General features: G+C 52.8%; 8 protein-coding genes across 8 annotated transcripts; 4 read left to right on the plus strand and 4 right to left on the minus strand.

Moving 5' to 3' along the window:
• Window positions 1–276: 276 nt before the first annotated feature.
• Window positions 277–1,274, plus strand: N7458_002614 (ER lumen protein-retaining receptor; the record flags this gene model as incomplete). The annotated part of the gene is made up of 5 exons (XM_056905997.1): window positions 277–298; window positions 407–541; window positions 621–826; window positions 914–1,176; window positions 1,238–1,274. 5 exons carry the CDS (start codon window positions 277–279, stop codon window positions 1,272–1,274), a joined length of 663 nt encoding a protein of 220 aa, XP_056770104.1.
• A 951-nt stretch (window positions 1,275–2,225) lies between these two features.
• Window positions 2,226–3,721, minus strand: N7458_002615 (integrase zinc binding domain-containing protein; the record flags this gene model as incomplete). Its single annotated transcript, XM_056905998.1, has 5 exons — window positions 2,226–2,673; window positions 2,750–2,889; window positions 2,945–2,999; window positions 3,050–3,172; window positions 3,249–3,721. The coding sequence occupies 5 exons, from the start codon at window positions 3,719–3,721 to the stop codon at window positions 2,226–2,228; spliced, it is 1,239 nt and encodes a 412-aa protein (XP_056770105.1).
• A 2,423-nt stretch (window positions 3,722–6,144) lies between these two features.
• Window positions 6,145–9,223, minus strand: N7458_002616 (putative cytokinesis regulator (Byr4); the record flags this gene model as incomplete). The annotated part of the gene is made up of 2 exons (XM_056905999.1): window positions 6,145–6,716; window positions 6,832–9,223. The coding sequence occupies 2 exons, from the start codon at window positions 9,221–9,223 to the stop codon at window positions 6,145–6,147; spliced, it is 2,964 nt and encodes a 987-aa protein (XP_056770106.1).
• Window positions 9,224–10,558: 1,335 nt separating this feature from the next.
• On the plus strand, window positions 10,559–11,874 carry N7458_002617 (uncharacterized protein; the record flags this gene model as incomplete). The annotated part of the gene is made up of 4 exons (XM_056906000.1): window positions 10,559–10,700; window positions 10,757–10,971; window positions 11,047–11,353; window positions 11,417–11,874. 4 exons carry the CDS (start codon window positions 10,559–10,561, stop codon window positions 11,872–11,874), a joined length of 1,122 nt encoding a protein of 373 aa, XP_056770107.1.
• Window positions 11,875–12,083: 209 nt separating this feature from the next.
• N7458_002618 (uncharacterized protein) lies at window positions 12,084–12,317 on the plus strand (the record flags this gene model as incomplete). The annotated part of the gene is made up of 1 exon (XM_056906001.1): window positions 12,084–12,317. One exon carries the CDS (start codon window positions 12,084–12,086, stop codon window positions 12,315–12,317), a length of 234 nt encoding a protein of 77 aa, XP_056770108.1.
• A 100-nt stretch (window positions 12,318–12,417) lies between these two features.
• Window positions 12,418–15,012, minus strand: N7458_002619 (putative NADH-ubiquinone oxidoreductase, subunit G; the record flags this gene model as incomplete). The annotated part of the gene is made up of 8 exons (XM_056906002.1): window positions 12,418–12,520; window positions 12,593–13,062; window positions 13,110–14,473; window positions 14,546–14,568; window positions 14,637–14,651; window positions 14,717–14,768; window positions 14,821–14,844; window positions 14,907–15,012. 8 exons carry the CDS (start codon window positions 15,010–15,012, stop codon window positions 12,418–12,420), a joined length of 2,157 nt encoding a protein of 718 aa, XP_056770109.1.
• Window positions 15,013–15,828: 816 nt separating this feature from the next.
• Window positions 15,829–17,676, minus strand: N7458_002620 (putative ER to Golgi transport protein (Sly41); the record flags this gene model as incomplete). Its single annotated transcript, XM_056906003.1, has 2 exons — window positions 15,829–17,097; window positions 17,197–17,676. 2 exons carry the CDS (start codon window positions 17,674–17,676, stop codon window positions 15,829–15,831), a joined length of 1,749 nt encoding a protein of 582 aa, XP_056770110.1.
• Window positions 17,677–18,526: 850 nt separating this feature from the next.
• Window positions 18,527–21,565, plus strand: N7458_002621 (alpha/beta hydrolase family protein; the record flags this gene model as incomplete). The annotated part of the gene is made up of 6 exons (XM_056906004.1): window positions 18,527–18,719; window positions 18,786–19,426; window positions 19,495–19,921; window positions 19,987–20,112; window positions 20,170–20,253; window positions 20,316–21,565. 6 exons carry the CDS (start codon window positions 18,527–18,529, stop codon window positions 21,563–21,565), a joined length of 2,721 nt encoding a protein of 906 aa, XP_056770111.1.
• Between the last annotated feature and the right edge of the window lie 228 nt (window positions 21,566–21,793).

Here is a 21,793-nt window from a genome sequence, read left to right on the forward strand (position 1 = left end):
GAACTCCCAAAAAAGTCTTGGCTCCCGTACCTGATCGGCAGCCCACTTGGCTTCTGGTTTTCGTGTCAACAACTCCCGATTTCCGCGATTCGCGATCCTCGAGACCCTCCCTTCAACCCTTCCCTCCTCCCGTCCACCATCCCTCCATCCCTCCATCCCTCCAACTGTACTTCCCCATTGCTCTCGGGACCCTCTCTCTTCACAGCTCGGATATTCCAACTGTCCACTGGTTCAGTTTGTTTTTCCTCTGCTCTGAGCTACGCTCCGACCTTCACCATGAATATCTTTCGGCTACTAGGTGAGCCAACCAGCCGACCAGAGCGACTGCCACGATCAATAGAGACGTACTGACCCCCAGAAAGCCGATTTCTCCCATCTGGCATCTATCTTCATTCTTCTCCAGAAGATGAAGTCGACCAGCGTATTCCTTTCCCCGATCCCGCGATTCCTCGTTCAGACCTAACGTCATCGCAGAGCTGTTCCGGATTGTCCTTCAAGTCGCAGGCGCTCTATTTCCTGGTCTTCGTCACACGCTATCTGGGTGAGTGCGCCAATTTTTATTCTGTTCCTTCTTTACTGGATCAAATTCTGACGCGCGGAATCAATATCTTTATCTCTAGATCTATTCTGGACTTTTACCGACTCGCTTTACCTGACCACATTCAAGCTCCTTTTCATCGGCTCGTCCGCCTACATCATCTACCTCATGCTCAACGATTACAAACCCACTCATGACCCCAATATTGATACCTTCAAGGTCCAGTACCTGCTTGGAATCAGCGTGATCCTGGCATTGCTGTTCCCCCACGACTATCGACTCTCCGAGGTTCGTGCCCATGTGCCTGCGCTAAGTTTCCCTGCCAGATTGCCAGCAAATAGTCTAGAGCTAGGACTGACGACTATTTCTGTCTAGATCCTTTGGACGTTCTCGATTTGGTTGGAATCGGTTGCAATCCTGCCCCAGTTGTTCATGTTGCAACGCACTGGAGAGGCAGACACAATCACCACGCACTATCTGTTTGCCCTGGGTCTGTACCGGGCGCTCTATATCCCTAATTGGATATACCGATACTTCACCGAGGCCTCCTTCCAGCGATCCTTCCAGCCGGTCCCCATCGTGGCCGGCATCATTCAGACTCTGCTCTACTCGGACTTTTTCTATATCTACTACAACAAGTAAGCCAGTCGAATTCTTTGAATGTGTCGATGCGCCAGACTTGCTGACTTAAAAAACTAGGGTTCTGAAAGGCAAGAAGTTCTCGCTTCCCGTCTAAGTCGAATCCCTTCGGCCTGTGAGGACAGCATGAGACTCTCGGTCAACTGCCTCGAGGGTATATGTGTCGGTGGATTCTTTTTTGACGTGAATTGGTTGTTCCTAGATGTTTCCGGATGCAGCTTGGAGGCTTTCCCGCCTCCCCAGATAATACACGATACGATCATGTCCCTAGCTCTAGACAGCACCGCCCCGGACAATCGCTTCGGAGTCAGTCTATCAATTGATGACGCTTTCACACTACTTGGTGGCAGTCCCAATCGTGACCGTGTCCTGCACCTCCATATGGGAGTGTGACCCCGACTGACTCCATTGCCCGGCGCCCGCATCAAGGGAAAAGAGGCTATATTAATGAGGCTGTGGGATGGCGTTTGTGGTTTGTTGGTAAAGGCAATAAATGAGAACAAATTTTGAATGAGAAGAAGAGAGGAATCGAATATATCTCTCATCGATGATATTGCCAGTGAAGGGAATGCTTGTAGGTAGTGCAATTTGAGGGCGCGTTGTCGTTATTTAACTTGTCTCATCTGTTCGTCTTAGTGGCCATGGGCTACTCCATACTCATATGGTCAGTTGCTCTAGGCAGGCAGTTGGGCCGGGGCCTCGTTCTTATACATTTTGCGTAGCCAGTATTCAAGTCTGGTCAGTTTCCTTTTGATTGTCAATAGGTTTCGAATTATCTCCCTAATATACCAACAACGTCTACAGTTTTCTGTCATTTTTTTTGGTCATAATGCTGTGTTCTCATCTACCGCTTCCCACATTTTGGAGGCCCAGATCAGGCGATTTTTGGGCAGAATTCCAACCACCCAGGAAAGTGTAGAATAAACAGATTGCTTTTTGGAATCCAGAACAGAAAGCGTGGCCCAACATAGCAAATATCGAAATCACTGAGCTGGAGCCAGAGCCTATTTCATCAACCAAACACTCTAGTCTCTCCCCGCCGTGGTGATTAGAAATCCCGTTGGGTTGGGGCTCCGTGAGACGGGACATACCCTGTCGTATAGCTCAACTGAGACGGTGGAACTGATAGATCAGCCGAGAAGGGATCCATGCCCCCGGAGAGTGAGTGGGGGAGGCCGTTCATCGGCCCTGGGAAGGATCGAACCCCGGAGTTCAAGCCAGAACGGCTCTGCAAGCTCTGAGCGCTGTCTATCCACCCGTTGTGACCGTGAAGCTGGCTGAAATATTCTGTCTGTGCTCGGTCGAGAGAAGAATGTGCTCCATATGACGATTCTCGTTTGATCATCGGGGGTGATGGGAGCTTAGGAGTTCGGGGCACCATCTCAAGTCGGGGTGAGCCTCGCCGGGAATTCGGCGGCGTCAAACGAGATCCTCCGCGCCGGACCTGGCAAGTTGGACAAATCTTGACAAATCGAGAGATCAATTCTTTTGGCACCCTGACAGAAGGATTGGAATGGTTAGCGGCCAGAAATTTTCATCAAGATCGTATAACGCCCCATGGGAGACACCCACCATGAGTATATCCGTCGGACCTGTGCAGAGGTCTTGTCGCGGCCACCATGCTGGCATTGCTGATGTGCCTTGGTGAGAATCTTGAACAGTTTCTCGCGGATTGCCACGGGCTTCCCTTCATGACAAATCATTTTTCGGCACTAAGAAGTCTCGTTAGATCCCGCGGGTTGGAAATCAGGCCAGGGCGTGTCTTACATCTGCCGTGCCCATGCCGACTGGTTGAAGCTTGAACATTTTCTTGACCCAGAACCTGAATTCATTTAGTCGCACTGATTGAATGTGAAAAGGAAGAATACAGACCGAAATTGAGCAGACTCGATTGCAGTGTCTTTGGGATCAATCAACACGGTTCGAATGTTCCGCGCTCTCTTGGCATGGATCAATGCCTTATCTTGTTTCTTCACCGAGAGTTCGTCCACATAGCTGGGGAAGAGTATAATGTTAGTCTCCATGAAACGAAGCAAGCCCAGCGCGCGACCTTTTGTGGAATCTCACAAACCTCTGCATGAGCTGATCAAACTCTTTTACATCTGGAAATCCATCGAGGGCGGGTACCACGGGCTCTGAAAGCATTGTGCCCTCGTTTCGGGACTCTTGACTCTCGATATCCGTCTCACCAAGAGCGTCGCGCAGCGGCAGATACCTCGGAGATTGTAGATAGCGGGGTTGGGAAATGTACTGTGGGGGAGGATGATGAAGTCTCATATCTTCCGTGGTAGACATCGAGGGAATCGTATGCTCCGACGCATACTGCAGATGCTGCATTCCGGGGGATATGCTTGACTGCTGCCCATACGACGGGCTAAATTGATTTCCGTATGGATTGAATGAATGCTGGGGAAAGTGGTATGTGCCAGAACCTGCTCCCCCATAGTCATGGCTATCTGCGTGGCTGTATGTACCGGGCACTGCCATCGATGGATTCATGAGATAATTGTCGGCCCCTTCGTTGCGTCTGGAGTAGCTGCTCATGGTGTTCTATGCTCGTTCTAGTCGAGCTGTCGCTCCACAGGTCCACTGACAGAACAAGCCGAGACCTCCAGGAAAGATACAATGAAAGTACTAGATCGGAGACCGTGAGTAAGTCTCGAGTAAAAAAGTAAAAGAACGTGCTTTTAGTCTCGATAGCACAACTGTAAGTGAAGGCGGACCACGAGAGAGAAAGAGAGATAGAGAGAGAGTTGGAAGACACGTCCTATGAAAGACCAAAAGGAATACACAAACCCATGGACGACATCAACGGGGCGACATTTCTATTATAAAGAATCCACAAAACCCCAGACGAAGCTTGCAGGACATGACAGATGCCCAAGGAAGTGCACGAGACCATGTCGAAGGAGAGTGGGTAGAAGCAACAGAGGTAATCCCTGGAAGACCAACAGCCAATATTCCACAAAAAAAAGGAAACAAAGGAGCCAGACAAGTCGAGCAGAGCTCTGTAAGGTACAGGCAGAAGGGTAATGACCCAAGCTTGCAGGGAAGAGAGGTGGCATGGGTCCCAATACCCACCCAAAATAAAGCGAGAGCCAAAAAAAAAAAGAAAGGAAAGCTAGAGCAAAGGAAAGCGAGATGACTAGGGTTCGTGGTCGAATTCTTTTCCGACCCGCCGAGGCAATTGAAGGCCTACGACAGCACATACACAAGCAATGGTGATACGGATTCCTGCCTCGATGCCCGGCCCCACCATTTGCCTCATGGAGAGCCACGTTGGGCTATTCGAGGCCACCTATGGGGGAGGGGCGCTTGCGGATCGGCCTCTAGAATGTCACCGACAACCGGGGGGACAATTGGGACCTCCCCGACTTTGCGACTTGCGCCTCGGGACTTGCGACTTGCGGCGGAACAACTCGATCTCGGGGGAAAGGCCAGAAGAGGCGAGGAGACGACAATCTTTGTTTCGTTTCGTGCAGGGCTTTGTTTCTGCAGGTTTGCCCCCGTCAAACAAAGTCGGGCTAGAGATTGCTCTGGCAAAAGTCCAAACATGCACGTAGCCGTTGCCGTAAGGAACATGGATTGAGGATTGGAGAAGTTTCCAGCGCCTTGGGGCCCCATTTGCGACCTCGAGAGTCTAGCGCGGGTGGAAGATGGGCATGAATGGGCTGAAGCAGAGCAGAGAGCAAGGGTAGGCACTCGCGCGGGAGGGGGTTGCTCGTAAGCGCATCCTGGTCAGTGCTGTTGTCCTACAGCCTCCTCTTCGCCTTTCCAGATCGTGAGCTGTCAGGGAGATCCGTGGCAGTTAGGCATGACCTTGACGTGGCGTCGATGTCAGGGCAAATGGGATTGGATGTTGTTAGCGGGCAATCAATGCAGCATGCGGGATGGCAGGATTGCCTGCGTTTGGCTAGTCCGCGACAGGTGAGACACCGTGTTCGAAGGACTTGGCACCGGACTCTCGCAGCAATGACAGCGTCTGGTCCAGTCGTGAACCGGAAAGGGGGATGTTCGAAGCCCTCGCGCGTTAGACAATCTATCACCCGGTGTCACTCTGCTGCTTCCCGACCCTGACCGCGAGCCGTGTATGTTTCCGGAGGAAAATGCACCAAAAAGGGTACGAACACCTTGCCTTGGGGAAGCGCCCGAGTCCGATGTGTTTGGCGTTTCATCTAGGAGGCGCTTGCTTGGGCGAGAAGAGGAAGTCATAACCGAAGAGGAAAAGACGGGGGGAACGGTCAAAGGGGACGGGAATTGAAACGAAGTGATTGCCCCGAGAGGATCAGGGCCCAGCATGGATATTCCCTGCCGATCGGATGCAGAAAGCAGACCGTACGGAGGAGTGGCCCAGTGAGAAATCGAGGAGGTGAGGCGGATTGAGAGGGGAATGGGGAGGGGGAAGGGGGAAGGGCGTCGAGTACGGACAGGCCGGGGAAAGAGAGAAGAGCAGAAGAGACAAGACGTCGAGACGAAGTACGAACGGACAAAGTCCCAAAAGCACAAGAAATCGTCAGATCAGACGTTAGGAAGAGAAGATCAAAAGAACAAAATGCTCATCATCATTAGGTGCAACTGCAGGTGGTATGTATGAAGTATGTACTCTCGGAGATAATATAGCAACGCGAGTGCGAGTAGAAGTATAGTTACAGGATCACAAAGTCAACACGTCAGCGACAACAACCCTCCCGTAAAATGATACTAACCCAACACTGTCACAGCCGTAAAAGTCGTTTGGCCAAATTCATCATGGCCAATGAAGACGGAATATGCCTTCGCGTCATAAGTTCATGCGTAACTACGCCCAACCCAAGGAGCGCCCTGCTCGTTCTTCTCCAAAAGCATGAAGGGGACACTCTGGCATGGAGCACAATAGATACTTCGATGATGGTAGCTAGAGACCATCTTGCGCTCTCTTCTTGGGCACCTTGATCGGGCCTCTCTCTCTTCGAGCCTTCTTTCATCCTCTATCCAATAACATGGCCGGTATCCTCGGCCACCAGATCACGGATGGTCCACCGCCAGTGCTGCTCTCGATCGCCGCGAGCAGGGCCAATCCATTTAGCCACTTTGCGTCTCCACTTCTCCTCTTCGGCTCTCTGTCGTCGAATAAACTCGGGACCAACGTCAAATTCCTCCGTGATAGGGCAGTCATCGGAAGACTCTCCCGCGCTGGCATCTTCTCCACCAGGCGCATGGGAAGACAAGTCTTCCACAGCCCCTGAGCTGCGACGAGTAGGACCGGCGTTCTTGTCATCATCCAGGTCATCCAACCCAGCAAAGACATCATCCTCATCCTCGGGTGCTGCACCACCGTGGCCTCCAGACTCAAGGGTGGAGGCCTTAAGCCAACACATGCGCTGCGGATCAAAGACCATTCCGCCAACCGCCTGGACATTGTGCAAAGGTCCCACATTAGTGATCAGAGCCGGTGCAGATTTCGGTGATTTGGGAGCAGTCGCAATATCGAAATCCTGCACAATGTTTTCGTTTCCTTCCCATCGGAAAGTCGATGGGTTGTACCGCATGCCTTTCACGGCTAGACACCAGTGTTAGTTTCCAATTTTGATTCTCAAGATGACGGACGGAAAGAGAGGGAAAAAAAGAGAAAAAAAATCGAAATCGAAGCAAGGGAACGCATCTCGGCCACTTACATTTAGCATCATGCACGCCGGACCCTAGAGGTTTGATCAGGTGGGGTTTGGATGAAGACTTGGTCACGGGTTTGGATTTGCGGCTTCGCACAGGCGCCGCGCTGGGAGAGATGCGAGAGACAACCGGGTGGGGTTTCCAATTCGAGTTCAAAGAGGAGAGAGGGGTTGTGTCTCGGGTTCGGGAGTTCATAGAGGCTATACGTTGTTCTCGAGCATTGCGGGATGCATTGGTATCGCGAGCGAACCTCGGCGTCGGGTTCAGCGGTTTGGAGACAGAAGGGGGCGTGGATTGGGTAGGGGATTCAATCGGAGGAGTGATACGGCTCTGGCTGAGCCGAGAGCGTACTGATCGGGGAGCTCCTCGACCCGCTGGGTTTTTGGTAAATTTGCTCTCGGACGACGCCGAGGTAGGTAAATCGTCAAATGATTCCAGCTCGGTGCCATCTCCAAAATTGCGTCGTCTGGTCGGCTTGGTCAGGGTCCGCTTGGTGGTTGACCCGGTAGTTTCTGTGCCAGATTCACCAAAACTCAGTCGGAGGCTCTCTGGGCGCGAGGGACGTGATAGCCGGGAAAATGTGCTCTGCGGACTGAGAAGATCACTCGAGCTATCCGAGTTTGTGCGCCGAGAGGAGCGATAGGTTTTCACGCTGGCATTTTGTGGCTTCCTTTCTGATGCACCGGCAATGAATGGCGCCTGAACTCTGCGAACCGAGGGTCGTCCGTCAAGTGCGGCTGTCCGTTCAACGGGCGTTTTAGGTCTATTGAAGGAGGCACGAACAGTTCCATCTTGATGAGATGGTGTCCGTTGCGAAGCCAACGCAGAAGTAGCCGAAGTGGTCCCACGGATGGATGGTAACGATCGTTTGGTTCGAAGTTGTCTTGAAGGGCCCTCGCTCTCGGCAAGGGTTGGGCTTTCCCTAGTCGCTCGGGATCCCAGAAGCCGTCGAGTCGAGGTACTCGGGGTTGGCGATGGTGATTTCGTACCGGTGGCAGGTAGACTTGAAACGGACGATTGCGATGAATGTCCAAGACGAGACTGCGATCTTCGGAACTTGGAAAGAGGTGCACCGCTTTCTGAGACGGTCTCCAGATGAGTTGAATGGGTTCGTTCATGACCAGAAAGACGGGGGATGCGGGTCCGCGGGGACCCTCCGCTGGCATTGGTGAAAGTAAGAGTGGTAGCCGGCCGACGAGTTGGGCTTGATGGCCATTCTGTCTTGCACTTGACGTTGGGATTGAGGGTCATTTTCCCCGAGGCAAATGCTCTACCATGGTCAACCTCAAGGCCCGAGAAAAAGTCATCGGCATCTGGTGAAGATGGTGCCTTCTGAATAGCCTCATCCTTGATGGGAATCTCGGGCGTCTGAGCTTCTTGTCTCCGCTTGAGGGATGCGGTAAAATCCAAAGGCCCGTCCGGAAATAAGACACCATCCAAGCCATCCTCCTCACTTTCTGCAGTGAGACAGCTTGAAACGCTCGGACTTGCGATTGAGATAGAGGAGCTTGGGAGGGATCGACCGTCTCGTGCTGTCCCACCAACTCGGACACCAATGCTGCCTTCCGACCACTCGAGATCAAAGTCATCTAAAATAGGACTAGAAACCTCGGCTCGATCTTTTCGATGACTTAATTGGAGTGGCTGGTGGTCCGGAGGCAATTCAAGGTCTTCGTCAAAATCATCAATCTCCCGATCCCCTGCAGGGCCACATCCAGCCATACTGACAGGGTTCTTTTCGGGGGAGCGAGGCGTAGGGGCTTTGATAGTAGGAACATTCTGGTCCATTGGGGAGTGATTCTCATCTTGAAAGCGATCCAAAGGTGAAAACGCTGCCTGGAGGCGAGTCGAAATGTCGTCATTCCAGGGAGGGGAAGCGGTCGATTTCACGGGACTGGTCGCTGCGGAGCTAATCTGTCGTAAGGATTCGGGGAAAGCATTGTCTTGTGGAGTCTTCAGTTCCAGGACCGCACCAGGGACAGGGAGCTCGACGTCGTCTGACCAATCATCTACAAAGGTTCGCTTTGATTTCCGAGCAGACAGACGTTTAATAGCACCCCCAATGAGGGCCGAGCTGGGGATATCTGAGGGTATAGGGATGCCGGCATGTTTGGCGGAGGCAAGTGCCTCCTCTTTGGAGAAGTCATCGTTGCCATGTAGCAGGACTTGCCAATCTTCATCGCCCGCATTTGAATCGAGATCGGAGCGAGCGGATCGGCGCGATGAGATAGAGTCACGGTGTCCAGATGGTCGAAACGAGGAGTTGGTCACAGAGCCTGTGCTGGATGCGGCGCGGAATTGGATTCCATCATTGAATTGCAAATCATCGTCATCATCCCAACATTCGATTATTTCATCCATTCCACGGGGTCGTCCTTGGGTAGCCGGGAGCTCCATGACAGAGTAGCGTATGCGAAAATACCGGATAAAAGGCGATTATAGCTTCTGCACACCGTACCCAGTACAGCAATGTCGTTGGATCAGGAAGTGAGTGCCAAGCTTCACGACACTGACATTGACACTGAACGAGGACGGGGAACCATGGACGTCATTCCGCGATGATTCAAGATGTCCAGGTGGTCGGAAAATGCTGTGGTGCCCTTATCGAAAGGATCGTGTAGGGTGAAACAGGGCTGGTGGGTAGTCGTAAGCCTGGAAAGGGTCGTCGCGTGCGAGGGGGGTAGGGAGGTCGGTGTCAGGTCGGAGAGTGTGGGATAACGGGCGAGATAGAGTGACAACGAGCTGGGGGACAAGGCCAAGAGATGTCGGAGTAGGTGATGGGGATGTTCAGGGCCAGGAAAGGGGAGGGATGAGAGGGTGGTAGTCGGAATGGTGGTAGAATCCAGAGTTTAGTAATGTTGGGTTGGTGTTGGAGGCTGGAATTTGAGGGGGGGAGGAGGGATTCCTCGTGGAGGGAGGGAACGTGCCAGTGCCTGGAACAAGATGGCCTTGGCCAGGAAAGACTTGCTTAACCAACCGAATTGGATCTTTATTACTGTAACTCGCGAAGAGCTAGGTAATTGTTGAGAGCAAAACTAGTACAGACGAACTAGTTAGTTATTACCTTCACTATTATTTCCCTTCTGGTCCTCACCATCAAGACGACACCCGGACTATTGATGAACTAGAGCCACGGGAGTCCACCCTATAGCCACACCAACAAGGGACGTGCGTTTGCTCCATCGTTCGTTAGCGTGTCGTTGGAGGAGAATAGGATCATGTTACATATCATGGGCATCTAGTTATACCATATCGTATACATTGCCTAAGCTATACGATAGTACCCAACAGTACCTAACTACGGAGTATAGACGGATACTCCTCAGTCAGCTATTCGAGAAGAAGCAACTACCTCTCGAAACTAGCCCGCTGCGGCTGGAGAATATTGAATAGTGGACTGGGGACGAAGCCCTACGAAGGAGATACCAACAGATACCAACTGAGTCGGCTAGGATTAAACTAGTCGTTAGGGTAGGCACTGGAGTTGGCAAGAGAGTTGGTTCTTAGTTGCTCGGCGACGTACCTTGGGTGGATCTCCGACACGCCCTGCTGCCTTTTTGTACAACGCGGCTCTTCGAGTTCCAGTCATCTGTCAGGACTCAGTACCAAACCCAAGACTACCCGGCCCATGTTTCCATCCAATTGACACGCTCGAGCTTTTTACCCATCTTTCATTCATCAAAGCCTCCCGGGACAGATTCACCTCCAATATCCCCTCGTGTAATTCCGAACATGTCCGACCCCCAGGTTGTCCGAATTCCTCGGTCGGACGAGCCGCATTCTTACGTACTGGTCCACGTCTCCCAGACTGGCCAGGCACCTCTGGATGTATCGCTCACCGCAACGGAGGGCGAGAACCCTTATGCCGCGTCCAGTAATGCCTTTCATCGAACTGTTTATTTCGAATTACGAACTAACACCCTGGAATAGTCCAACAATCTCGTCTGCATGCCCTACGTGGGAAAAATTACCAAGGATCTGATGACGAATGGGCCTACATCATTGCTCACATCCTAAGACAGCCAGTCTCGGCTGAGAAGTCGTCCTGGTCTGCCGGAATCGAAGCTTCCGCTAGTATTTCAAATGCGGGGAGCGAGAATCAAGAAATAGTCATTGCCATTCGGAAAAGAGTCCAGGATATCACGGTACGAGACCATTCCCCCCTCCTCTCTGGGCGCCGTCTGGTCACATGGTGTCGACACCAACTAACATCACTCTAGCAAAGGCTCGGGTCTCTGGTCCTCAAACAGGATGAAGACCAAGAGATCGCGCTGTTTGACTGGACCGGTATCGCAGCGACCAAAGCCGATGCCCTGCACAGCCAAGTAACGAACTTAACGGATCGCTACCGCGAGGCCGAAGATACCATCGCCAAATTGACCCAGCAATTGGCAGACCTCATGCAAGCCAAGACTCAGCACGAGAACCAGCTGGTGGCCAACTTTGCTCAGCTTCTGAATGAGAAAAAGCTCAAAATCCGGAATCAGCAGCGATTGCTAGCATCTGCAACGGCCGACCCGACAAAAGGTAAGATGAATCACCACACCAAGAGAAGGAAATGATAGTTAACCGTTTCCCTACACGGCTCAGTCGCCGAAATCCAAGCGGCTAGCGGGAAACCCCGTGAAGCACAACGGGCTCATGCGGCCACAAAACGACGTGCTCCAGACACAGTTGACGACGAAGACGAATCAGACGAAGGCTTCGAGCAGATGGACGTTGATCGCAAAGTTGCAGATGTTCAAGCATCATACGCCCAAGAGACAGAAGACGAAGAAAGAGCCACGCCGCAACCCCTGGAAGACGGGGAGGATACGACCACCGACGAGGAGGAGGAAGTCCCAGCTACTTCACAACGATCTGTGCCTGAACGAACTAAAGTCAAGCCTTCGGAACGAGAGGCAGCTTCCAAGGAGGCAGCGCCTCCGCGAAGAGAGTTGCCGTTTACGCGACGAGGACCTCCAGCGCAGACGAAAGCGGAGCCTCTGCCAGAGCCCATTGCGGCGGACGAAGAGACGGCGGGTGAAACGGATGATGACGAGCTATAAGCATCCGCCGTTGCACCATTTTGATGAATAGGGCTATTGAGCTAGTAAATATTGATTATATCATCACTCTGATTGAATACGTTCCCGCCGAGAATCAATTCAGAAGCACGCTTCTTCTGAACGTGGTGCATATACTCTTGCTTCTATCTAGACTAATGGTTAGTGTTACTAAAAAGGAGCGACAATATCTACGTCTATCGTAAGACACCATGACTACTTGCATGCGCCAGCTACGGATTATGGTCATCATCTCCGAGAAGGGACTGAAATTTTGTGAGGGTCTCAAGCTTTTTATGTACAAGTCAACCCCAACCGATTTAATCCCAGGTGATGCCGGAGAGTGGCCGAGAGAGGTCAACCACGGAACCCCGGACGAAGCGGCGTTCAAGATGATGGAGAAAACAGAAGGTGGAAAGGAAACGGTACATAAAAGGGAAGTTTAGTGTGATACAAGATGACAACGCCTGCAACCATTATGAAAAACACAAGAATTCGATCGGCGGCTCATGCGGTAGGTCAGAGGCAACGAGGCTCTGGCTACGTTTAGCCGTACAGGGCCTGAGGAGACATCTCTCCGGCAGCCATGAAGTTGGTCTCAGGGTTGCCAGTAGCCTTAGCAGCCGAGCAGCGGGCCATGGTAGGGGAGCTAAACCAGTGTCAGTGGGTTATGTACGTGGGAACAAGCAGGCAGAGGGGTTAGGATAAAAAAAGTACATACCTTCTGGAGATAGAGTCAGTGAAATAGAAGTCCTCAATAACCTTCTTGAAAGGAGCTCCAGTGGCCGAGGAACCCTTGTTCTGGTCGGCCAGCTGGACCCTGCTCAAGGCGCTGACAGATGTGGGCTCGACAACGTCATAGCGGCGCATCACGGGGCTGATCTCCTCCATGCGGTCACGGAGGGCCTCAATATCGTCGTAAGGAAGAGGAACGCTAAGGAACTCGCTAGTAGCACGAATGATCTTCCAGTCGTCACGAGCAGCACCAGGCAGCGATGTGGCAGCCCGAGTAACCTGCACGCGTCCCTCAGTGTTGATGTAAGTAGCGGACTTCTCGGTGTAGGCAGCACCGGGGAGAACGACATCGGCGAGCTGGGCACCCCGGTCACCGTGGTGGCCCTGGTAGACCACAAAGGCATCCTTGGGGATCTCGCTCTGAGAGATCTCATCGGCGCCCAGGAGCCAGATCATCTTGGGAGTGGTCTGCGCAACCTCGGGAGAGGGGCAGTGAAGCCGACCTCGTAAGCACCAGCCCGAGAAGCAGCACGCTGCAGGACGTTGTAGCCTTGCCACTCAGGGGTGTTGAAGTTGCTGGCGTGCTTCTCGACGAAGTTGCCAACGGTCTCGAAGATGGTCTTGGCATCAGCGTGCTCAGCCGCGGCACTACCGACGATAATCATGGGCCGGCGGGCACCAGCCAGCTTCTTGCCGAACTCGCCTGACAGGGCAGACTTCAGAGCGGAGGCATCGACACCCAAGTTCTGGTACTCAAAGGTGCTTTCGAATTCCTCGCCGACGAGACCGATCTCCAGGTCGGAACGCAGGTACTGCTTGCGAATGCGGGCGTTCAGAACGGAAGCTTCGTGGCGGGGGTTGGTGGCAACCAAAAGGATAGCGTCGGCCTCCTCGATACCGTAGATCTTGGAGTTGAAAAGGTAGTTGGAGCGAACATCAATACCGTGGGCAATGGGAGCACTGCCGCCGGGCTGATCCAGGGCAAGGTTATCGGAACCCAGCTTGTTAGCCATGTCCTTCATGGCAACGAGAGATTCGGTATCAACCAGGTGGCCTGCCACGGCCTTGAACTCATTGGGCTGCAGCTGCAGCTTCTGCTGAGCCTCGGCGATTTCGGCCAGAGCCTGCTCCCAGGTTGAGGGAACGAACTTTCCGTCGCGACGGATCAAGGGGGTGGTGAGACGCTGAGTCTTCAGTCCGTCACAGGCAAAGCGCGACTTGTCGTTGATCCATTCCTCGTTGATGTCGTCGTTCAGTCTGGGAATGACACGCATCACTTCCAGACCGCGGCTATCAATTCGGATGTTGGAGCCGAGGGCGTCAAGAACATCGATGGACTCGGTGTGCTTGAGCTCCCAGGGACGGGCACGGAAAGCATAAGGCTTGGAGGTCAAGGCACCGACAGGGCAAAGGTCGACAACGTTGCCAGACAATTCCGAGTTGAGGTTTTGCTCGAGGTAGGTTCCGATCTGCATGTCGTTACCACGGCCAGTAGTTCCCAGCTCGGGGGCTCCGGCCACATCGTTCATGAATCGTACACAGCGAGTGCAGTGAATGCAGCGGTTCATCGAGGTCTTAACCAAAGGACCAATATTCTTGTCCTCCACCGCACGCTTACCACCAATCTCGTGGAACCGACCGCGGTCAGCTCCATAACGCATTGACTGGTCCTGAAGATCGCACTCTCCTCCCTGATCACAGACAGGGCAGTCAAGGGGGTGGTTAGCCAGAAGGAACTCCATCACACCCTCTCTCGCTTTGTGGACCAGCGGCGAATTCGTCTTGACCACCATTCCGGGCTGAACGGGCCAGGCGCAGGAGGCCACGGGCTTGGGGGCGCGCTCGACTTCGACGAGACACATACGGCCTAAAAAGATTCAATCCAGTCAGCAATTATCATCAGGAAGATATATAAGCGGATCAAACTACGAAGACGTACAGTTTCCTGCAATCAATAGTTTTCTTCATGGCTAAAGTTAGCATAAACCATCACCGGAGGATTCGGGGTCGGGAAGCAATTGGACACGTACTCGTGGTAGCAGTATCTAGAAAAGAAAATGTCAGTCACAGTGTATAAGACAGCTTTGTCGGTGCATGAAAGCGTTCGTACCTGGGGATCGTGGCACCTGCTTTCTCGCAAGCCTGGATGAGAGCCGAGCCGGCTTCGGAGGATGTGAGTGGTCGTCCAATGGATGCAAATTGCGCGGAGATTACCTTCAACAGACACCTTCTTGCCATCTACACGGTCTAGTCAGCATATATACCCCAGTATGCGTGAATCAGAGGGATCGAGGCCGTACCAATGGTCAGTTCCACCTCGGCCGCGCGAGGGGCTGTTGTCGCGAAGGCACGGGCCCTGGGCACCCGGAGAGACCGGGCGGCCGCACGAAACAGCTGCGGCCGCATGATTGTGTGAGAGACGATGAGGGAGAGAGAGGGAGGGAGGGGGAATTGTGATGGGGGTGGACGAGGGGGTGGATGAAGGAGCTTGACGTTCAGAGTTCGGAATCTGTTGGGTTACATAATGCTGCTGACCATCCCGGAGCTGACTAAGAAGAGGCCTCACAAATCCCAAATGCGCCAGTAACCATTGGTTCGGTTACGCGGAAAAACCTCGCCTCCGGATGTTTCCCCTAAAAGCTCTCAACCGCGCCCCGTCCTTTACAGGAAATCATCTCATTTCTGGGCATGATTTATTGTAGGATGCCGGGTCCTCAGTCCCAGTTTCCTCTGCAACATAGTCCTAGAGCAGACTTGCACCGAACTGGAGCAGTCAAGGGTCCTTCCCTATGATGACATGTTCTTTACCGACGGTAGCTACATACCGCGACACTGACGGTGGATTGGATAACGGAAGCAGATGCAAATGCCTTCCTTTTGGTGTGCGCTTGATTCTTTTATGATCACTATTTTCATAGGCAGATTGGAATCATATACAACCTACATAACTTGGCTATTCTTCCTTCTTTCCCTTCATCCCATCTATGTTGGCGCCAAAACAAACGGAGAAAGATTCACCAGATAAGTCGAAGTCAAGCCGATCAGTGATTGATCTTTCGCCTAAAAGAGATAAGACAAGCAAGGAACCACCCTAAACGCCTTGATATAGTACACCAGTCTTTCCCCAAACCCTTGTGAGGGGACGAATACAAAACATGGAAACAAGCGGAGGGAGGGGAAGACAGGAAGGGAGAAAGGAAATAATGACAGAGGAAATGGCATCTATGCGGCAGCGGTAGAATCAGCTGGCTGCCACGTCGACTCTTGTTTCGTCCCAGGTAGCCAGGTCCGATTCACGCTAGCTCCGCGCGGTCGAACGCGCCCTGGGCCATCATCTTGCTTTTTAGAAGAGTTGGTCGCATGGGAGGTGTTTCCAGTAGAAGTCTCGAACGACCTCGCGCCGGGGAACGCATACCCATTCGAGTCCCACGGCTTGCTCGAGTGTCGGACATTCATAGGTAGGATGGACTCCCGCGCGCGGAAGTGATCCGCATTTGCGCGCTGGTCAGCTACATCGTCGTGGCTGTTGCGATCATAGAGGTAGAGACCCACAAAGGCAAGGGCGATGCCAACAGCTTGGATGGGGGTGGTCGAGCTGCCGAACCACAAAATGGCAGCAACAATCACAAAAACGCGCTTCACCAGGGAAGCAACCGAGTACGAGACGGGTGAGACCATGGAGAGGAGCACAAATGCGAGGATGTTCTGCGCAAAATGCGAAACGCCATTGAAGACAAACTCCATCATCAGAGCACCGTGGTCGAGTGACCCTTGCTTACCGGATAGTGAGATGGCACCATCATGGATGAAGTCGGCGATCAGAGGGTATCCTTCACTCACAAACCAGATAGGCAGTGTGAGGAAAAAGGCCAGCCCGGAGCAATAACAGAGCAGGTTGAGCTTGTCCAGCTTACGCCGGGCCGGATTAGCCGCTTCAGCCTCAACACGCTCGGCCTCGTTGAAGAGCTTCTTGGAGAAGATGTTCTGCGAGACAAACACCAGAGCAGCTAGAAGGGCACAGAGGATTCCGAAGAAATTTGTAGAGATCCCAGTGGAGCATGCAAGCATGACACCGAGGGTGAGAGGGATCAGCGAGAGGTAGGTTGCCCTGGCGTACCGAATGCGGAACAGGACTCGATATGCCAGAACTGTAAACAATGGCGACAGGCCCTTGATTGTATGAACCAAGGAGACAGGGATCTGAGAGGTAGCCATGGAGCTCAGGATATGGCCAGCCAGTTGGAAGACGGCCAGAGGTAACGCGGTGGAGATCACATCGCGAGAGGGGTACCGAATGCCGTGTTTGAGGACCGGCACACTTTGTCGTAGCCACGGTATCAGCGTTGACAGATACACTAGCAGTAAACACCAGAACGAGACAAATGCGAATTGAATGATCGTCAACGTGATGGGCATTGGAAGGGCATTCAGGATAGATTTCGAGGATGTATTCGTGAGCGCAGAGGTCATGTACCAAATCAGACAGAGACCCTGGATGATCAGTCGTGAATTAGCCAGGATATTTCTCGGGGCGGGGGTGGAGTAGGTGAGGAGATGCTAATCCTGCTATCACCGTCTTGGTCAACGTACAATCAGTCGATAGGATACTGGAGCGCGAAGGGCTTCCGCAAGCTCCTGCGCATTCGCGCTCATGCTGCCGTTGCGGTTTCGAATGGTGGTAATGGCCTCGCTAATGCTCTTCCGGGGTCGGTGTTTGGGATTCCTCAAAGATCCATTGGGGTGGTTTTGTGAATAGAACGCAGATTTCCGAGGCTCCCAGGGTTCACCTGGAGCATATTTCACCGAAGGGCTTCGATGCGGACGGGTTGAGGGTGTCGCTGACCCCACGGCGGCATCCATAGAATCTTCGTAGGGAGGGAACTTGTCGATGGGGCTACTCGTGGGTTGAGATGTTGAGGGTTTGTTCGGTACTTGTAATTCGGGTTGTCGCATAGAAGACCGCCGCCCATGACCGGTCACTGTGGTTGTGGCCATTGTCGTTGCGGCCTCGTCTAGGCTTTCGGTTGGGGGAAGCGTCAACTCCTTCAGTTCGTCTCGATTCTCTCGCATGTGGCTCTTCTGCGCGTCTAGGGTAATCAATGAACTTACCCAAGTATATCGCAGACACTGCAAGTCAAGTAGTCGAGTCGAACGGGGGGTTTCACCTGCAGAGGGTGTCTGGCCAGAGAGCAGGGAAGATGGGTTTGGCGATGACGAATCTCTTCGGGCGAATGAGCGTTGAGGACGGAGGACACACGCTGCAGGGATCGTAATGGGGCCAAGCTTGTCGTGGCGTTTCCGGAGTAGCGGGCTCGGATAATTGCCCAGATGCCGGACAGAATAATGCAGGAAAAGGGGCGGCCAGGTCAGAACTGGGGGAGATTGAATGTTAGGGTAACTGGCCCCGTCGGGAGAGTCCACGGAATCGAGGCCGACTGCGTGCGACCGTCACCGGCCATGACCATACACCGTTACTCGTGTGATACGGGACCCTCGGAGTCCTCCGTCGTGCAGTGGTGCATATAGAATACCAAAGGACGTCACAAGCCGACTACTGGCGGGCAATCACATATACAGGGTAGCTATATCTATAGCTGCTGTTCTTGCCTAGGTGGGTCTTCTCTTATTGATCCTTCAACAAGTCGGGCCTTTACTCATGACTATGAACACTAGGGACGAAGATCGAACAGCAGATCACGTGACGCGATACATTGTGAAGTGTGACCGTACGGTACCATACCGCACAGACCCCCCAAGGCCGGGTCTTTTCTCCACTTGCATCCCGCAATTGACAATTGACTGACGGAGGGACGGGCCGATAGTCCTCCGGACTACTTCAGGGTCTGAAGTTAAAAGATCTTGATCTAACGATTTCATCTTATACGATCTTGGCGAAGATATTGGCGTGTATGCGTCTGATATGCATCCCAACCTCTCGTCAGCCACCGTGGGACTGATCCTACTACTCTCGTCGGCATTAGGTGCAGCGGGGACAAGCTGGAAGCTTGGCCTAGACAATGCTCTTCGTCAGAGTCCCCTCAGGCCGGCGCTGCCGGAGGTGGTGATATCAAAAACATGGGACATTCTAGGACCATTCAGGCTCGGTACAAGAGGTTAGTGTGCCGGGACTAATGATAGAGTAGGCTGATAGCGAAATAACATCCCCCTTCCTGGTTCAGAGGCCATCTGGGGAGCTGACCCCTTGGAGTATGATGGTGGATTCCACAATTTACAATATGACCCCAATGGCACCTTTAACAGCGCTCTTGCTGCGAATGGATCTGTCCATTGGGGCGCCACGCACGCAACTATATCAAGATCTTCTCCTGGCCAGGTCCAGGCAGCCCTCAATGTGAGCTTTCCAGCCGTCAATTGGGCATTCATGCAATCGGTATACGGCTGGCCAGCACTACAGTATCAAGCGTGGGCTCGTGGGGTCTTGGAAGTCAAGGGATCTCAGCCACAGACTGTTGCCCTCTTCGGAGATGGTCTGTTGGAATTCTTGGTGGATGGTGAGCCCTATTTCGGCGGGGATATGTATCAGTACCACCGGGCTCCCAGCTTGGTAAAACTAACACCTGGTCCTCACACATTGGAGTTGCGACTTACTCGCGATGTGCGGGCTCTCGGTGGACTCAACAATGCCATCGCAGTCATGATCCATGCCGAGCTGCGAGAACCAGAGTCCATCACGCTTTATCAGGACAGCCTGCTGGTCCCGGAATTGGTCAACGGAAGGCTTGGAAGCCGATGGGCTTCGATTAACGTGCTCAACAATGAAGAAGACCTAGTGGAACTCAAATCTGTCCGCGCATTGAAGGTTGGCTCGTTCATCCATCTTGCCATAGGATACCCTGTGTTCTCGGCTCATACCCATTCTCGACACAGACTATGCATCGCGTGTCCATGCAAAATCCGCTGCAGATTGCTGGGCACCAGATCCGACCGCTGGGTTTTACAATCTCTCTTGAGGCAGATCATGAACCTCATTTCTCGGTAGAGGTAGTCTACCAGATCGCTGGCGGGAGATCGCGGTCCACATACTTCGAAGTGAACCTGAAAGAACGCCCGTTGTCAGAGCCGCTCCGCATCACCTATCTACACCCGGCAGGTATAATTTCTTATGCGATTCTGCGGACTCCACCTCCCAATGCTTGTAATCACTCGTTACCTGCTCCGGTGATTCTCGTCCTCCATGGTGCAGGGCTTGAAGCAGATTCTGCCGAGGCGCGAGGTATGCTAGATGCAGCGTATGGGACGTGTGCTTGGATGCTGTTTCCGAGCGGTGTGACGTCGTGGAGTGGGGATGACTGGCGTGAGTCGATACCTATTCTGTGTTTCAGAAATTGGTTCAGTGACTAAGACGAACATTCAACATAGACTATTGGGGCGTTGCCGACACCCAAGCTGCAGTGTCAGCCATTGCGGACTGGGCCAAGCAAATTGGATGGGACGGCCCTGCTGCCGCTTTGGATGAGCTGATTGTGGCTGGTCATTCCAACGGCGGTACACACTGGCTCCCTGGATTGACTGATTGTGGTGCCGATCGCTGATATTGATTAGGCCAGGGCGCATGGTACTTTTCCACTCATTTCCCAGACAACGTCTCTGCAGTAGCGCCTGTCTCTGGATACACTTCGATCGAAAGTATGTAAGCCTCGTGGCGACTGTCTTCCGCCCTGTGGGTTGCTTGAGGCTAAGGCCTTCAGACTATGTTCCCTATACGATGTGGCATGACTCCGAGCCCTCGCTTTCCTTGGTCCTCTCCAGGTCACGGTCAACCTATAAAAACGAGTTGTTAGTGGGTAACCTGGCTGGTATCCCTGTGGCACAACAACACGGGGCTGACGACGATAATGTACCTGCATATCATGGCAGATTGATGCATGAGCTCCTGGGTCAGGCTCAGTGGCCATCCGAGTACAAAGAGCTACCTGGAAGAGGGCACTGGTTCGAAGGCGTGATGACGACCAAATACCTGAAAGAATTCTACCAATCTAGGGCCAATCAGTCTAAAGTGGTCGAGACATTCCCGAAGACATTCACTATCACGGTTCCTTCTTCCGGGACATTGGGATCTAAGGCTGGCATCCAGGTCGACCAACTCCAAACACCCGACATGAATGGTAAGCTACGCGTTACTCGCTCCGCAGACAACAAGATCTGGCACATCACCACTCGCAACATTCGCCGCTTTCACTTGTCAGAAACACTCTTTCGGGTTCAGTTGCCTGAAGCTATGGTGCTTGACGACATGAGCGGGACCTTCCCGATGGAATCCCCCCAGAAAACGCAAGGCTGGTTTGTAAGAGATGCGGATGGGAAGTGGGACACCTCTCGTGACGCAGGTTGGAAGACAATTCATCAAAGATATGGCCGTCAACTTGGTGCGCTCGATGCCATTCTCCGCACTCAAGGAACGTTCACTATCCGGAAGTGTTCTCCCGGAGTAGACCCAGTCGCTCTCCAGATCAGTCGCAATTTTTTCCAATACTTTGCAGCTAATTCTCAGATCATCGACCATTGCTCGAGCAACAGCTCACTTAATCAACCAGGGAACGTTGTTACACTTTCTATGGGTCACGATTTGCCTGCTGCTTTAGGAGATACATACCCGATTCGCATTGATCAAGGCCATCTTGTCATATCCACAAGTCGTTCGTTATCGACGCTGCCTGCCTTGAGACAAAAATACATATATGGGGAACCAGGCCTAGGGGCAGTCTTCCTTCGACCTTGCCCTGACGAAAAGCTGGAACTGGTGGTATGGGGCACCGATTTGGATGGTCTGCGGCTAGCGGCTCGTTTGGTTCCGACTATCACTGGGCCAGGGCAGCCTGAGTATGTGGTCCTGGGAAAGCGCTCTCGTTGGGAAGGTGTGGCTGGTGTCTATGCTGCTGGTCATTTCGACTGGTCTTGGCAGATATCGCCAAGCTCATATCAATCCGATCCCATGTGAGGATCTCTTGCCCTATGCGGGGATAGTGGGATACAAGCAAGTACAGATGGAAAGACGGAGGGAGATGGACCGAGAAGGAAGGAGGAAACAGAGATGATAAAAAAAAGACTGTGGAATTCTCTGAATGATGGACCTTCTGCTCCGTAGGGCTCTGGTTAGGCCTAGACAGTGTCGTAATCAGCAGTGACCGCGGCGTACCTTCCTGCCCTCCAAGTTCTCTTTCCAGTT

Source organism: Penicillium daleae (assembly GCF_028827525.1).
Source record: "Penicillium daleae strain IBT 16125 chromosome Unknown utg000002l_segment0_segment0, whole genome shotgun sequence".
NCBI classification, from domain to species: Eukaryota; Fungi; Ascomycota; class Eurotiomycetes; order Eurotiales; family Aspergillaceae; genus Penicillium; species Penicillium daleae.